This window comes from Phodopus roborovskii, unplaced genomic scaffold (genome assembly GCF_943737965.1).
Source record: "Phodopus roborovskii unplaced genomic scaffold, PHOROB, whole genome shotgun sequence".
NCBI classification, from domain to species: Eukaryota; Metazoa; Chordata; class Mammalia; order Rodentia; family Cricetidae; genus Phodopus; species Phodopus roborovskii.
The window spans coordinates 475,602-493,286 of NW_026125052.1; the positions used below are offsets into that span (position 1 = coordinate 475,602).

The 17,685-nt window shown below is 43.4% G+C and overlaps 2 protein-coding genes and 1 long non-coding RNA gene across 3 annotated transcripts; all 3 read left to right on the plus strand.

Moving 5' to 3' along the window:
- The first annotated feature begins 747 nt into the window (after positions 1-747).
- On the plus strand, positions 748-1,657 carry LOC127221555 (WAP four-disulfide core domain protein 18-like). Its single transcript, XM_051183605.1, has 2 exons — positions 748-832; positions 1,470-1,657. The coding sequence occupies exons 1-2, from the start codon at positions 748-750 to the stop codon at positions 1,655-1,657; spliced, it is 273 nt and encodes a 90-aa protein (XP_051039562.1).
- A 6,929-nt stretch (positions 1,658-8,586) lies between these two features.
- Positions 8,587-12,321, plus strand: LOC127221314 (uncharacterized). The gene is made up of 3 exons (XR_007834442.1): positions 8,587-8,677; positions 9,310-9,458; positions 12,222-12,321. It is a non-coding gene; the product is annotated as an uncharacterized LOC127221314 (long non-coding RNA).
- A 3,099-nt stretch (positions 12,322-15,420) lies between these two features.
- Positions 15,421-17,249, plus strand: LOC127221322 (WAP four-disulfide core domain protein 18). Its single transcript, XM_051183217.1, has 3 exons — positions 15,421-15,583; positions 16,182-16,330; positions 17,178-17,249. The coding sequence occupies exons 1-3, from the start codon at positions 15,502-15,504 to the stop codon at positions 17,223-17,225; spliced, it is 279 nt and encodes a 92-aa protein (XP_051039174.1). The 5' UTR covers positions 15,421-15,501; the 3' UTR covers positions 17,226-17,249.
- The last annotated feature ends 436 nt before the right edge of the window (positions 17,250-17,685 follow it).

Genomic DNA, 17,685 nt, shown 5'->3' on the forward strand with positions numbered 1-17,685 from the left:
TCAACATTGATGGGTTTATGGACATCACTGCAAAGGATCCTTTTGGGAATTGAATCTAATCAGGACACATTTAGCCTCTGTTATCTTACCTAGATCCCCAGATTTTGTTTGTTAAAGTTTGGTGACCCATGTCTGTCTTTATCACAGCACTTCCCCTGCACCTCGCATGCCTCACCTAATAATTTGATGTTCTGTGTCTCCTTCCATGCAGTTCTCTCATCTGTCTGTCATTGTGTTCACCCACCTGGACCTGCCATCCATCTGTCCTCCAGTTCCTTCATCCAGGCCTGGTCCTTCTCTTTGCTCCTGCAGCTAAACTCAACTCCACAGCTTTGTGTTCAAGCAGGTGACCTGAAGCAGCCTGATGTGGGATGTCTCCCAATACCCTGTGGGTATGTTTTATTGACATTGGTTAATAAAGAAGCTGATTTGGCCAATAACCTGGCAGAATAGAACCAGGTGAGAAATCCAAGCAGAGATAAAGGGAGCAGAAGGGCATTGTCAGGGAGACACCAGCAACTAGAATACAGTGCCAAGATTTTTTTTGTTATTATTTGCACCTACCAAGGAACAACTGATTAGAAACAAGTTATGAAATATAAAAAGTTGCTAGGCAATTGGTGGGCAGTTTCAGGAAAGCTCTTGTTTTTATAGACTTCCCCCATTGACTGCCTACTGTCACACCTAGGCTTCTAGCATTGCTGAGGCTATAAATTGATGTTTGCCTTCAGCCCAGCCAGAGCCGACATGAAAACAGCCACAGTCTTGGTTCTGGTGGCTTTGATCGCCATGGAGATGGACAAGGTCTGTGCTCTGACAATTTCTCCTGGAAGTAAGTATGGTTTAAAAAAAAAAAAAAAGATCTAAGCTGAAAGCAAAGAGGGCTCAAAGGCCACTAGGCCGGAAACTCAGCTGCCACAGGGGATAGGCATGTGCCCACTGCTTGGATCAAACTTACTCACTTTGGCCTATAAGAGTGATTGCTCTGCATTTCTTATCTTTTATGAGAGAGGGAGAAAGGGGAGAAAGGGAGAGAGAAAGAGCTGAATCTGACAGAAGCTTGGGTAGAGATCAGGGCAGCCCATCCAGTTTGGAGATGTGCCTTGAATGTGGGGGTCACTGGAGCCATTGCTCAGAGATGAACCTGGGGTTTGCTGGGATGAGAGAGGTCTGGCTGTCATTAGAGGTTTGCAGCATCTTCTCAGATGTAAAGAAGGGCTGTGATGGTGAAAGGTTCTTTCTACTGAGACTGTATAGGCTTTGGGGAGGAAGCACACTCTCCCATGGCAAGGTAACACTCATGACTAAGAGAAGGATTAGATCTTGAGATGCTGAGGGGACAGCCCCAGGGTTCAAAGGCGAATATAGAATGAGCTACGTTCTTGCAGGTGACCAGGCTTTCAGACCTCTACCAATTCTCAACCTTGTCTTTCTGCGTGAGGGTCCATAAACACCATTATGTATTTCAGGATTACAGAAACCTGGAGCTTGCCCTAAGATGCCCACACTGGATATGAGAACTTGTCTTGAACAGTGCTCAACAGTATTTATGAGAATTTGTCTTAATCGGTGCTCAGGAGATGAATCGTGTCCCAATAAAAAGAAGTGCTGTAGATTTGGGTGTGGTCGTGTCTGTATGCCCCCTATCTTTAAGTGAGTATAGCCCCATATCTTACTTTCCTATTGTTGTGACATCATGACCAAGGTAACTTACAGAGGAAAGAGCTTATTGGGGACCTACAATTTTAGACAGTGAGTCCATGACCAGCATGGTGGGGAGCATGGCAGAGGGCAGACAGGCATGAAGTTGGAGCTTATATCTTGACACACAATCATAAAGGAGACGGAAAGCTAAGTGGAAATAGTGTCCATGGGGGCCATTGCCTCTCAAACCACCACATCCAACCAAGGTATGTCCATGGTATTGCTGAGTTTCCAGGGGACATTGCTGGCACAGTCTCATGTTGCTTTGTCCCCTGACAGCACACAAGAGTCTAAATGTGTCCATGAGAAAGGAACTGAAGGTAAATTGCAACAGGACACTGGGTTACCTGATCTGTGGCCCTCTCCTCTGCAAAGACAATCCCACAGTGACTAAAGTGGCACAAGTCACAATAACTTAGGGCCACATGGTCATGAACTGAGATATCTCATTCTTCTTCCCCTCCCCAGCCTAAGGGGTCTGACTCTCCCAGGAGAGCAGGTGTTCCAGGGAGGGAGAGAGATAATGAAGTGAGTGGAAACACTAATTTATTTGAACACTTTACCTCAGGCAGGCCTGTGCTGGCATGAGAGTAAAATATCAATTTAGTGAGAGAAACAGGCTGTGTGTGAGCACCAGTGTCTATTGAGTTCTGTTAAAGGTGATTGATTAGCTTTGCCTGGGGGACAGGAGGAGGAGGGAGGAAGGTTTGGATCAATGTCAGAGAGGAGATCAACAAGGAGGAGAAAGCTTATGTTAGGACACACAGTGCCCACTAGACAGGGTAGGCAAGCTCAGATGCTGGGAGAGGGGCCACCTTTCCTTGGGAGATGGGGAAATGGTTGCCCTGGATAGCTGTGGTGTCTGGGTTGGGGGTAGGGAACAATGCAAGATCACATCTAAATGGTGATGAGCTTCACAGCATAGAGTAAGGGCTGAACAGCTGAACCTTTCTAAATAGATGAAAATCGTAATGTAATTTGTACTGTAGGTAGCTGGCAGCCCCGTGAAACATGGATTCAGTACTTACCAGGATGACTGATGAGTAGCCCCAAAAGATTTCTTCTGAATCCATGGAGCCCATGCTTGCTACTCCCTAGCCCTAGAATTGCATCCTTAGAAGATGAGAACCTATAATGTGGTGACTGCTTCCTAATGCTTTTGTGTTCAAAATAAACAATCCTTAGCATTCTGTTGCTGAAGTGTTCTTCCCATTTGTGCATCACATTGGCTGTTCTGGTGAGCAGAGCCGTCTCTGTAGCCTCCAGAGGGTCCCATGAACACTGAGCCCCAAGGATGCTTGCAGATCAGGAAAAGTTCCTCCTACACAATCCCTCTTCCCATGCCATGTTTGTTCCTCCAAATAAGGCAGAAAACGTAACAATATTTTCTGGTGCATTCTGTGACCACAAGTCTGCTCAAGCAAACAAGGGGAACTGAGCACATCCCACAGAGCAGGTCTGCTGGAGCTGCATTTACTGGGTCATGATGCAGGAAGAGCAGGGAGGGCTTGGGGAATTCCCCATTCTAAGGCAACACAGCACCCTGCACGACTGGATCTCCAACTCCAGGAGCCCACACATGACCTCTGGGGTGTGGGTTCTCCTTAGCATGAGTTAAGAGGCTGGGGAGCTGGTTCAGTTGTTACTAGCACATTCTGCTCTTCCAGAGGATCTGAGGTCAGTTCCCAGCATCCTCAACAGGTGGATCGCAACTTCCTATAACACCTGAATCAGGGGATCTGTCACCTCTGACCCCCTCAGATATCTGACCTCATGTGCTCATGTACCCTACCTCCACATAGTACACATAGTTATAAAAAAAATCAATAAGAACCATGGGTTAGAAACTCCAGTTCCTCTCTACATTAGGAGTTAGAACTTAATTGAAAAACCTCTAGGAGTCTGGGCCCATCCCTATCCATCAAGCTCAGCACTGGTGTCTGGGAAAGGCTTCTGCCTTGGCTGGTGGAGGACAAGCCACAGGGTTGACTGCCTGATTCCCTCAGCATTGATGGAGGGAATCTCTCTCCCCCTCCTCCTCTTCTGTTCCTGGTGATGTCTCCTCCCTTCTCCCTCACTCCCCTTTCTAAATAAACTCATTTAAGCTCTGCCTGGAGTGTTTTTCTTTCCACCTCAACACCTCCATCAGCCTCACCTGCTATGCTCTCCCATGTGGTCCCTTACCTTGGGACCCCACTCACTTGGGACCCTCACCAGGACCACTTACACCCCTTCTCCGGCTTTTATTCTTATAACTGTAACTAAAGAACAACAGTGTGTGTGTGTGTGTGTGTGTGTATGCATGTATGTATGCATGTATGTATGTATGTATGTATGTATGTATATTTGCCTTTGTTTTCTGATATAGCATGTATACAACAGAGGGTGGAAAGTTACAGGCACTCAGGCTTGTCTCCTCAATCTAAAGGAAGGACTGGAAAAACATGGAGCAAAGCATGTGTCCAAACAAAACCCCCTCAGTCCTTGAGAAGTAACCCTGTAAATATTAGATAACTCCAAAGCCCACCACTCAATAACTGGGGTATTCCCACAGCTGCTGGTATTTTACCACTATAATGTTTTTTTGGAGTTTTTGTTTGTTTGTTTGTTTGTTTTGTTGGTTGGTTGGTTTTGTTTGTTTTTTGTTTTGTTTTGTTTTGGAGTGTCTATAAATGGAACAGGAAAAGAGGCAGATTATTCTCTACTAGGAGACTAGGAACAGTGCGTGCTCTCCTAGTTCCCATCCCTCCTCCGCTCACCTGTGTAGCCTTCTCTCTAAAGACCTGTCTTACAGAAAAGCATTGGTCTGTGACAAACAACCATCATAGGGGAGTCTGCCTCTAGAGGCAGATGTTTCTGTACTGTCTAACCAGCTCCAATAGAACTACCCAGAGACTCCTTATCGATTATGAAAACTTGGCCGATACCTTCAGCCAACTAGTTTCTATAACTTAACCCTTATTGTTTAATCTGTGTTCTTTCACGGGGCTCCATTATCTTTACTATGTAAAGCCCACGATGCATGCTCTGAGTCCCTGGCATCTCCCCAGGACTCTGACCTTTTTTTTTTTTTTTTTTTTTTTTTTTTTTTTTTTTTTTTTGCTAGCATCCTCTGTGCCTGGAAATCCTGCCTAGCTACTGACCATTCAGCTCTTTATAAAGTCTATCAGAAGGCACTTTTGCAAAGACACATCTTCACAGTTTACAAAAAGATTATTCCACAATATTTCCCCTTTTGTCTAAACAAAAAGGAAAGTTTTAACTTTAACATAATGAACTATTAAAAAAAAGAACAATTATGAGATAAGAATTACATTTACAATGTCCAGTCCATTTGTATTTGGCATTTATGGAGATGATGCTGTATTATTTATTGGTGAGTCCAAGGGTCTGTACCTAATTTACCTTCTAACACAACTAAGGAAATCTGTAACTCTAACTACCTAGTATTCAACTCCATCAAAGGCCCAAGAGGATAAAGTATTACTTAAGTAACCAGGAAGTACAGAGTAAACAACTTCCAAAATTAAAAGAAATGATGGAAACAGTTGGCAGCCTCAACAGACACCCAAGGTTCCTGCAATGTTGGGGCACCTATTGTTGGCCTACAAGCTTAAAATATCTGGCAGACTTTTCTGTGAAGCTGGAACTTTTCAAGGACTGTCTTACCATGTCTTGGCACAGTTTGGTAGTCACTTTACATTTGTGTCCTGCTGGTCCAATTTGGACAGTATAGTATCAGCAGTCAAGGCAAGGGCAGTTTCTTGTTCAAATGGCTAACTTTTGCCATAAAGAACCCAGACTTCATATGGAGGTTCTTCCATGGCCATCATTCTTTTCTAAAGTAAATTAGCACTGTCAGGAGCAGACATGTCTCATTGTCAAGAAAATCCTTTTGTTGTTAAAACATTTTAAATGTCATATTATATAGGTCTTTGAAGTGTTAGAATATCTCCTTTCTATCTAAAATATATCTCTGTATGACTTTGAAAACATATCTAACATGACTAAAAGTTAGATTGTTATAGATGACTAACTACTAACCTTCATTTATTATGCTGAATAGTTTGTAATAATAACTTTCAAGGACTAGAAATTTACATTACATTGTTAAATGAGTTTCATGGGTACAATACATTAAACAAGAGTTGTAACAGTATGCACAATATGTCCTAACACAAATAACCTTAAATTTGTACCAATACAGAAAAATCCATGCCAATGAAAAATATTTGAGACTAGTGGTTGTTCAAAAGTAGGCCCAACAATTCACCCTCCTATCTCATCATTTTATAATATATCTCCCATTTTTCTTTCAGAAAGATATTCTTGAATCTAATTCATATTTGAGCCTTTTCCTGACCATGATCAATAACAACTTGCAGCCAGTCCCCCTAAATGATGACAAACATCTATAACATCAAATCACCAAAAACCATCCACTTCACCTCATGAGACTGTGGGTGTCATGTTTGGGATAATAAGTACTGAGAGATGTAGTCTTGGTGTGCTGGGGAAATGTAGAGCTTATCTGAAGTTTGACTGGTGTAAGCATGAGTTTGCTTGGCCCAGCAGGTCCTGCGGCCCTTGAGCCCCAAATGAACACACACATACTATATTAATTATAAAATTGTTGGCTGATGACTAGGGCTTCTTATTAGCTAGCTCTGTCTTAGTTATTAACCAATATCTATTAATCTAAGTATTTCCACATGGTCTTATATTACCGGAGAAGGGTATGGACCGGTTACTCCTTCCTCCACTACATGGCGACTGTTTCTGCCTATGTTTCCCAGAATACTCCTCATCTCCTAGTTCCATCTATCTTCCTGCCTCATTGGCCACAGTGTTTTACTCATCAACCAGTAAGAGAAACATAATACATAAGGACATTCCCCCATCAGACTGGAGCAGGCTGTGAGGCTGGATCATCTCATTTAGCATCCTGGACGCTGTTCTGGATACAGAACTCTGGGAATACCGCAACAGAGGCACTCTGAAAGGCTGACTCGCCTGAGCCATCCCTTTTCATTGGCATTTGATCCCCTTTCTCTGAAAATACATAAACTTTTACAGTTTCATACATATCTGCATTAACACATGGAATGTGTGATGTACACAAATCAGTTAAAAATGATTTTTGTCTTGTTTGAGTAGGTAAAATATTCATTATCTGTCCAGTAGTTTTTGTTTAGGCTTGTTTTGGGTTTTTTTGGGGGGGGTTGTTTTGTTTTGTTGTTGTTGTTAATGATGTTGTTTATATCTGTAGCCATGATTTTCAAGGGGTTCTCCTCTAATCAACCCTGATCTTCAACCCTGAATGAATTCTCAGCCTTTCATTTTCTGTGGGAACAAAAGCATAACCTCTTCCCCAAAGCAACATCCCTTTTGACTTCCAGTTTGAAGTCAACATACTTTAAAGATATACAGGTTGCTTTAATCCAGCAGCCTCCATAGTCCAATGTCTCTCAGCAGCTGTCACTCATTCATCAGGAATCAAAAAATTGAAAGTCAATACAACACCATACAGGGTCCAGACTCCCTGTATATTTTCCATCTTTATGTGGCTTATTCTTTTTTTTAACTTCTCACTGTAAAGACTTTATTATTTTTAAAGTTTTATTTTTTTTCTATGACATTTTTTTAATTTGCTTACATCGTTAAACACACTGTAACCAGGTTAGAGGACTTTTTTTCCATCTGAGTCTGCTTTACTAGTTATCTCTAACTTTTCTGTCTGCATGAGCAAAACCTTCAACCTGCCCCTCAGCTAGGTTCATGGTGCAGTGGCAGCTCAAGCACACAGGCAACTGCTCGTAGACATTTCTCTGTATGGTGTACAACATGAGGAACACCAGACTACAAAGCCATGATTGGCTGCTTTTGTTTGTTTAAACACCTTTTTAAGATTTCTCAGGTATTATGTGGATATATGTTGCTACATATTGGGCACCTTTTATAAGCATATATTTTTGTCTAGCCTAGCCGGCTCCCAAATAACCACACAGAGACGACTTCTTAATTGTAAAGGCGTGGCCAATAGCTTAGGCTTCTTTTTAACTAGTTCTTACAACTTAAATTAATCCATGCCATTTTTATATATGTTCTTCCACATGGCTTGATTACCTTCACTTTGTAAAGACCATGCTACTTGCTCTGAATTCCTGGCATTTCCTCATGACTCTACCCCTCCTCTTCCCAGTAACTTCTGTAACTGGAAATCTTGCCTAGCTATTGGACACTTTGTTCTTTATTAAACCAATCAGAAGGTGCTTGGGCAAAGACTCATTTTCACAGTATACAAAAAGATAATTCCATAGCATGCCTCTAACTCTAAACTGGCTCTAGCCACTTTGAAATCTTTGAGTATCCATCTCTTCCAGGGGAGAATCCATTCCCTACTTCTCCAGGTAAAAGCTACCCAAATTCCACACCTGTTTAGGTATCTCACCCATGGACCTAAAAGGACACAACCACCATATGTCACAGAGGCATGCCACATGCTTACAAAACTAGATGTTCAGGAAGCCCTGGATGGGTCCAAAGTCTTTGCAGTGTCCTTTTCGGCTTCGGTCCTCACTCTGACATGCTGATGTACACGGAAACAATTATTATTATTTTTTTTGGTCATAACTTTTACAGGGGACAAACTGTGCTCTAAGGAGGAACACGGTGCTAATATGTGCTCTTGACATTTGTCTGGTTATCATTTGATCTACCAAGAAACAATCAGAGAGAAGCAAGTTATGAAATATAAAAAGGAGCCAGGTTATCAGCAGCCACTTTCTGGAGAGCGCTTGTTTTTATAGAGTTCCCCTTTGACTGCCTCTTGTCACACCGGTGTATCTAGCATTACTTATATATTGATTTGTGTGTTCTGCCAAAGACAACATGAAGACAGTCTCAGTCTTGGTTCTGATGGCTATGCTTGCCATAGGGAAGGACTCTGCTGGTGCTCTGAGATCTTCCAGAAGTAAGTATCTTAAGGAGATTCAATCTGACAGCAGAGAGGACTCACAGTCCACTAGGACCTGGGACTGAGATGTTACAGGGGAAAGCCATGTGCCCACCGCTTGTATCAAACTCACTTCCTTTGACCTATAAGAGTGATCACTCTGCATTGCTTATCTTTCTTGAGAGAGAGGAGGGAGGGAGAGGAGAGAGCAAGAGTTGCATTTGACAGACACTGGTAGAAATCAGGGCAGCTTATCTAGTTTGGAGATGTGCCTTAAAGAGGGGGTCACTGGAGCCATTTCTCAGAGATGAACCTGGGGTATGGTGGGATGAGAGAGAGCTGGCTGTCCTTAGAGCATTTATAATGTCTTCTCAGATGTAAAGAAGGGGTTGTAACCATGGAAGGTTCTTTCTATTGAGACTGTACAGGCTTTGGGAAGGGAGAACACTCTCCCGATGACCAGATAGATAACACTCATGCCTTAAGAGAGAGACTGGAGCTGGTGCAGGTGAGGGAAGAGCCTGGGGTAAAAGGAGAATAGAGAACTAGCTGGTTTCCTACAGTGACCAGGCTTTCAGACCTCTAGCATCAACTCTCAACCTTGTCTTTCTCGCTGCTTCAGGCACCACACACACCATTGTGTATTTCAGGTTTACAGAAACCTGGAGCTTGCCCCATTATTCCCCCAACTTCTATTGGAGCTTGTGATGATAACTGCTTAACAGATGAATCATGCCCTGAGCAAATGAAGTGCTGCAACAATGGGTGTGGACAGGACTGCATGCCGGCTGTCTTTGGAGTGAGTACAGTCTTCATGTCTTATTTTCCTATTGTCCTGTCACCATGACCAAGGCAACCTATAGAAGAAAGAGGACAGTTTCAGATAGTGAGTCCATGACCATCATGGTGGGGAGCATGGCAGCAGGCAGACAGGCATGGGGCTGCAGCAGTAGCTGAAAGCTTACATCCTGACACACAATCACGAGGCAGAGAACAAGCTAAGTGGGAATAGTGCGGAGCTTTGAAACTTCCAAACCTGTTCCCGGTGACATATCTCCTCCAACAAGGCCACACCTCTCAATCTGCTGGAGGCCATTATTACAGGAACTAGAAATTGATATTCAAGGCATCAACCCACCAGGAAATAATTTCCAACAGAGGGAAACTCATATTTGCAAAACTTGTGAGAAAAACCTACTCCAGAATATCTTTTTGCTTCTTCCTGTAATTTTACATGTGATAATTTGCATCCTATCCCTATTGGCTATAGGTAATTCCCCACAACCTGTATTATGAAGTGTGTGCATCTCATGAATACAATCCCTGTCTATTTGGCATTTTTAGCTGTGAATTGTCCTCCGAAGTTCTATTGTCCAATTGATATTAATAATGTTAGATTATGAAGACTTTTGATGAATAAAATAAATACAAAAAGATACTACTCAGGTCAGGGATTACAAGTTTCCATTAAGAGCTGTCCTAGAGCACAGCTTAGGAAAACAGCTGTGTTTTCCTCAGCTGCCAAGATAGTTGCATACTATCAACTATTATAAAACTTCAAAATAGCTTTAGATCAGACCTGGTGCCTTGTTAATGGATTTTAAGATAGACTATTCACAGAAAAATACAATCTTATTTACAAGGACACATAGACAGCTGTCAGATTTGTTAAGCCAAGGTAAACAGTGAGAAGTAACTTAATTGTCATGCCAAATGGCAATAATTAACTCACTACAATCTCTTGCCTTGGTTTTAGGGCCTTTGTTTAGTTAGACACTACAGGAAAAGATTCCCTAACTGGTTAGAGCCACAAAGTATAAACTATCTTCATAGCAATGAGAAAGAGTTACAAGTCTCACTGGGCTGTGGTGGCACATGCCTTTAATCCCAGCACTCAGGAGGTGGAGGGGGTCAGATCTCTGTGAGTTCTCTACAAGAGCTAGTTCCAGGACAGTCTCCAGAACCACAAAGAATCCCTGTCTTGAAAAAACAAAAATGAAACAAAACAAAACACACACACACACACACACACACACACACACACACACACACACAAAGAGTTACAAGTAACACACAGGACAGAAAAATGTATTTTAAGATTTAAAAGGCTTTTAATGTCACTGTGCCTCGGAGTATGCTGAGTATGCCTGTCTCCTGTGACTTCATCCCCCTGATCTGAAGCTCACTTGCTGTGGAGGGTCTCTTACCTAGACTCTGCACTCTCTTTGACAACATGTTTCTGTTTGCAAACAGTCTCCAGTCTGAGAAAGTCCAGCTTTGAGAACTACTAACCACAAAATGTTTAAAAGGTTTATACACTTAAAAGTATAGGATGTAACACATGATGTCCTTGTTTCTCTTAGTCTCCTTAATAGTTGACATTTACATGGCTACTTCTATAGATAGATAACAAAAAGACTTCTTGTGCAGTTGTGGTTACAGCCCACTAATTAGGGAGTTGGCCGAAAGAAAGTGTTCTTTTCTTGCTCTGTGCTTATTTGGATTTATTGCTTGTGAGCTGTTGGAATGACTGTTTCTTATCATTTACTTATGAAATGGAACGTGAAATTCAGATGTAGTAACTGAAAGATTTTGTGGGTCATTATAAGCTGTGAAGAACAGAGCTGGGCAGAAACGTGGGAGACATCATGAGAGAAACATCATAAGAGAAGGATAACATCATGTATGAGAGAATTAGCAAGAAAACTTCAAGAGTAAAGATGCAGTCAGAATGAGAAATAGAATAGAGAAGCAAAGAAAGTAACAAAGAAATAGCATGGCAGAAATGTAAGGCAGAATTCAATGAGAGAGTAAAAAGTGATACCATCAAAAAGGTATATTCTTGCTCCTTTTTTCCTACCCCTTCAGATAAGAAAAAAAGTTTAGTTTATGCCAACTACATTGGATTCCTTTAAAGCCCTGTGCTGCTGGGGGCTGGTGCACCAGACAGCAATACTAATGTTTCCCCAAATGCTCTAAAATCTGGGGTCCCGTATTCAAATACATGTCATGGGAGCCATTACCATACCACATCCAATCAAGGTATATCTTCAGAAGTAAGTGAGTGTCCAGTGGATTTTGCCTGGACAGTTCCATTTGCTTTAGCTCCTGACTGTACACAAGCATCTGGATATCTCTAACAGAAAGGAGCTGGAAGTACATGGCAGAGTGTAAAGTGTCATATGATCTGTGGCCCTTGCCTCTACAAAGAGGGTCCCACAGTGACTACAGTGACACCAGTCACCGTGACTTCAGTCCACATGGTCAGAAACTGGGGTATCTCACTTCTTCCCCTCCCAAGCCTGAAAGATCTGACTCTCCCAGGAGGGCTGGTGTTCTGGAGAGAAAAAGAGAGGTAATGAAGTAAATGGGAACATTCATTCATATGAATACCTTACCCATCAGCATGAGCTGTGGACCGGTGTTTCTAAGTTCAGTTAAAGGTGAGGGATAAGGGACACTACAACATGCTCAAACATCCAAAAAAGCAATGAGCTGACCATCATGGATCAAGAGGAACATTTCTAAACTGATGAAAATAATGATGTCATTTGTATTATAGAAATCTGGCAGCCCTTTGGGAGATGGATTCCATACTCACCAGAATGACTGATGGCCAGCCCCAGAAGATTTCCCATGAATTGACGGGTCCCCGCCTGCTATACCCTAGCCCTAGAATTGTATCCTTAGAAGATGAGAACCTATAATGTGGTGACTGCTTCCTAATGCTTTTGTGTTCAAAATAAACAATCCTTAACATTCTGTTGCTGAAGAGTTCTTCCCATTTGTGTATCACATTGGCTGTTCTGGTGAGCAGAGCCGTCTCTGTAGCCTCCAGAGGGTCCCATGAACACTGAGCCCCAAGGATGCTTGCAGATCAGGAAAAGTTCCTCCTACACAATCCCTCTTCCCATGCCATGTTTGTTCCTCCAAATAAGGCAGAAAACGTAACAATATTTTCTGGTGCATTCTGTGACCACAAGTCTGCTCAAGCAAACAAGGGGAACTGAGCACATCCCACAGAGCAGGTCTGCTGGAGCTGCATTTCCTGGGTCATGATGCAGGAAGAGCAGGGAGGGCTTGGGGAATTCCCCATTCTAAGGCAACACAGCACCCTGCACGACTGGATCTCCAACTCCAGGAGCCCACACATGACCTCTGGGGTGTGGGTTCTCCTTAGCATGAGTTAAGAGGCTGGGGAGCTGGTTCAGTTGTTACTAGCACAGTTTGCTCTTCCAAAGGACCTGAAGTCAGTTCCCAGCATTCTCAACAGGTGGATCACAACTTCTTATAACTCCAGCTCAAGGGGGATCTGACATCACTGACCACCTCAGACAACTGCTCTCATGTGCATGTATGTCCATCCCACCCCACCCACACAAGTATACATAACTTTAAATACTTTTTAAATTGTTAACAAGCATGGATTAGAAGCACAGTTCCTGTCTACATTAGGAGTTAGAACTTAATTGAAAAACCTCTAGGAGTCTGAGCGCATCCCTATCCATCAAGCTCAGCACTGGTGTCTGGGAAGGGCTTCTGCTCCTCCTCTGGCCTTAGCCAGATGGGGAACAAGCCATGTGCAGGTTTGATTGCCTGGCTCCCTCAGTTTTGTTGTGTTTATGGAGAACACTGCAAACGATGAAGATGAAAAGGTAAACCCTTCATCTGGGAGTAGAATCTAAGCAGGAACATTTAGCCTCTGTTATCCTTCCTAGGTCCCTGATGTATTCCACCAAAATTAGGTGACCCATGTCTGTTCTATCACACACTGCCCCTGCACCTCACATGGCTCACCTTACAACTTGATGTCCTGTGTCTCCTTCCATGCAGTTCTCTCATCTGTCTGTCATTGTGTTCACCCACCTGGACCTGCCATCCATCTGTCCTCCAGTTCCTTCATCCAGGCCTGGTCCTGCCCTTTGCTCCTGCAGCTAAACTTGACTCCACAGCTTTGCTTTCAAACAGGTGACCTGAAGTGTCCTGACCTGCAGTCACCATAGTTTCTCCAGCTTCTCCCCTCTATGCTACTTAATTATCTTTTCAATCTAGATTCTACTTAGAGTCCTCTGTTTCTCTGCTTAGAATTCTTCTGTGGCCTCTTAATCCTTAACAGCCATTTCTGTGACACATGTATATATGCATTTGTTTACAGAGAGAGATTTGCTTATTGTGTTTCCTGTAACACATGATTTGAGAGTTAGTATTAGTAATTAAGGTTGGAATAAAATATTTGCTTTAGGCTTGGCCAGGGTTAGCATGAGAAGCAGATCTGCATAACCAGTAGCTCCCAATGAAACTGCTGTGTCTTCAGCCAAGTGGTGGGGGCTCATGCTTTCAATCCCAGCACTGGGGATTAAGAGACTGGAAAATCTCTGAGTTCAAGGTAAACCTGGTCAACAGAGCAAGTTCCATGACAGCAGGGCTACACAGATAATCCCTGTTCACAGGAAGAAACAAACAAACAATAAACAGAATCAAACAAGAAAAGAGAAAGCCAGTGTGGTATATTGTGAATTTATTGTTATTCCATTGAATGTGACTATGTTTCTGACATAGCATGCTCACAACAAAGGAGGGTAAGACACAGGCATTGAGGCCTGTCTCCTCAATCGAAAGGAAAGACTGGAAGCCTAAGGAATAAAGCATGTTACCAAACAAACTCCGCTTAATCCCTAAGAGGTAACCCAAAAAGATAAGATAACTCAAAAGCCAGCCTCACGTTGTCTGGGGCATTCTACGGCCTTTGGCATTTTCTCACTACAACCCCTTCTCTGAGAGTCTATAATTAGGACCGGGGACTAAGGATACTGCATGTTCTCCTATGATTCCCATCGTTCCTCTGCTCACCTGTGTAAGGAGTAAGGTTTTCCTCCCACTGCTGGACTCGTCCCGCTGCCACACCAGCCCCAATTAACACACTGAGACTCTGTATTTGATATAATGCTGTTGGCCCAGTACTAGTTTCTTATCGGCTAGCTCTGTCTTAAGTATTAACCTATTTCTGCTAATCTATGTATTTCCACGTGGTCTCCTCTTACCCTCGGAGAGCCGGCTGGCGTCCAGCTATCTCCAGACTCTCCATCTTGACTCCTCCTTACTCCTTCCTCTTTCCTCCTTGTCTCCTAGTCCCTTCTATCTTCCTTTCCTATTGGCCAACAGTGCTTTATTCATTAACCAGTATGAGAAACATTTATACAGAATGACATCTCCCACCACACCTGTGCAGCCTTCTCTCTAAAGACCCGTATTACAGAAAAGCATTGGTCTAGGAACACCGACCATCACAGTGGAGCTTGTCTCTTTACTCTCAACTGGCTCTAGCCACTTTGAAATCTTTGAGTATCCATCTTTTCCAGGAGAGACTTCATCGCTTACTTCTGCAAGTAAAAGGAGCCCAGATTCCACACCTGTGTAGGGATCTCAACCATAGAGCTACAAAGGACTCAACTACCATCTCTCCCAGAAGCATGCCACATGTTTTCATAATTGGATGTCCAGGAAGCCCCAGATGGCCCTGACACTCCACAGTGGCTGTCTGGGCTTCAGCTCTCACCTTAAACTGCTGAGCCACCCAGAGAAACAATTATTGTTTTGTTTGCCATTCACAAAGGTCCAAGCTGTGTACTTGACTTTTCCTGATCATCTATCCTACCAAGAAACAATGCTCTAATTGTATTTAGAGAGAATCCAGTTATGAAATAGAAGAAGCAGCCAGGTTATTTGAAGGAACTTTCTGCTTTCTTCTATACTTCCTTATTGACTGCCTCCTGTCACATGCAGGCTGCTAGAGCTACTGAGGGTATAAATTGATTTGTGCATTCAGCCCAGCCAGATCCAACATGAAGACAGCCACAGTCTTGGTTCTGGTGGCTTTGATCACCATAGTGATGGACATGACCTATGCTCTGCCTTCTACCAAAGGTAAGTGTGTTAAAGGGATACAAGCTGAAATCAGAGAGGAATCATAGCCCACTAGGGCCTGAGGCTTGGCCATTCACCCACTCCGTAGATGAAACTTATTTCTTTTGGCCTAAGGGTGATCACTTGAAATTTCTTATCTTTCTTGAGAGGGGGGGGGGGGAGAGAGAGAGTGTGTGTGTGTTACATCTGGCAGAAACTGGAGTAGAAATCATGGCAGCTTATCTATTTTGGAGATGTGCCTTGGATGTAGGATTCATGGGAGCAGTAGCTCAGAGATGAACCTGGGGTATGGTAGGAGGAGAGAGGTCTGGCTGTCATTAAACGTTTCATATCATCTTCTCAGATGTATAGGAGGGGCTGTGATGGTAGAAAGTTCTTTCCACTGAGACTGTATAGGCGTAATAGATAACACTCATGGCTAAGAGAGAGACTAGCTAAGAGAGAGGCTAGTGAAGCAGAGAGAAGAGACCATGGTACAAAGGAGAATAGAGACTAGTCTAGTTTCCTGCAAGTGACTAGGCTTTCAACCTCTAGCATCAATTCTCAACTTTGTCTTTCTGACTGTGTGAGAATCAATAAATACCACTGTGTATTTCAGGATTACAGAAATCTGGAGCTTGCCCCGAGTTGCTGCCAAACACTGCTGGAATTTGTGTTGAGGGATGCTCTGGAGATGAAATGTGCCCTGGGAAAATGAAGTGCTGCAGCAATGGGTGTGGTCATGTCTGCAAATCTCCCATCTTCAAAGTGAGTATAGCCCCATGTCTTACTTTCCTATTGTGACATCACCACCAAGGCAACTTATAGAAGAAGAAAGAGTTTATTGGACTCACCAGTTTCAGTGAGTCCATGACCATCATGGTGGGGAGCATGGCAGCAGACAGACAGGCATGGGGCTGCAGCAGTAGCTGAAAGCTTACATCCTGACACACAATCACGAAGCAGAGAGCAAGCTAAGTGGGAATGGTGTAGACCTTTGAAAGCTCCAAGCCTGTCCCCAGTGATTCATCTCCTCCAACAAAGCCACACCTCCCAATCCTCCCCCAAAAGCTCCAACAACTGGGGACCAAGGACTCCAATGTATAAGCCCATGGGGGGTGTTACCATCCAAACCACCACATCCAAACAAGGTCTGTCCACAGGAGTATTGAGCTTCCAGGGGACTTTCCTGGGACAGCCTCCTGTTGCTTTGTCCCCTGACTGCACACAAAGGTCTGGATGTGTCCATGAGAAAGGAGCTGGAAGTAATGGCAGCAGCACCCTGGGTTACATGATCTGGGGCCCTCTCCTCTGCAAAGACAACCCCCCAGTGTTGGGAAACTTAAGTACTTGTCCCAGCCAGATGTAGACCTTCCGTGCAAACAAGGTTGAGCAAACAAGGTTGTTTTCAAAACTTTCTGGTGGGCAGTGCAGGTGCCTTGACCCCAGGTGTGGGTGGTGCATGACTTCCTCCTATGCTGAGCCCATCCCCTGGCTTGGGTATATAAGCCCATTGCTCTCTGTAATACAAAGTGATGGCAGCAGCTTCTTTAACTTCTCATGGTGGTCTGCTAAGTGTTTCAATCCCTACAACCTCTGCCAATCTCGGTTCCAGGATGTGCAGGGGCGGCAAGTGGAGGTTCCGCCGAGATATGGAAAGTGAGGAATCGTGGACTGGGTCACTCTGTAGCCGGCAGGAGCTCACTGGAGTAAACAAGGTATGTACAACAATATGGGAATTGCTTCAAGTAAGAATGTAAGGAAGAAACAAATAAGAAAGCTTTTAAAACAACAAGGAACTGAAATTAAAAGTAAAGCTGCAGACACCATAGAGAAAGTTAGTCCTTGGTTTCTGACTGAGGGGGGACTTAATGTTCCTGATTGGGAACAAGTGAAATCAGACCTACAGAAGAAGCTACATAAAGAGGGTACTGACAGTGTTCCCATAGCCACCTTCTCTTTGTGGAGTTAGTCAAAGATGCCTTACTAACAGACAAAGTGAAAAAACAACTAGAGACCACTAAGGAGGCTTTTAGAGAGGTCCAAGAGGAGGAAACTAGATAAAAAGTAACAATTAGTCAGATCCCCAGTAAAGAGAATGATACAAAATGGTTAGCACCTTC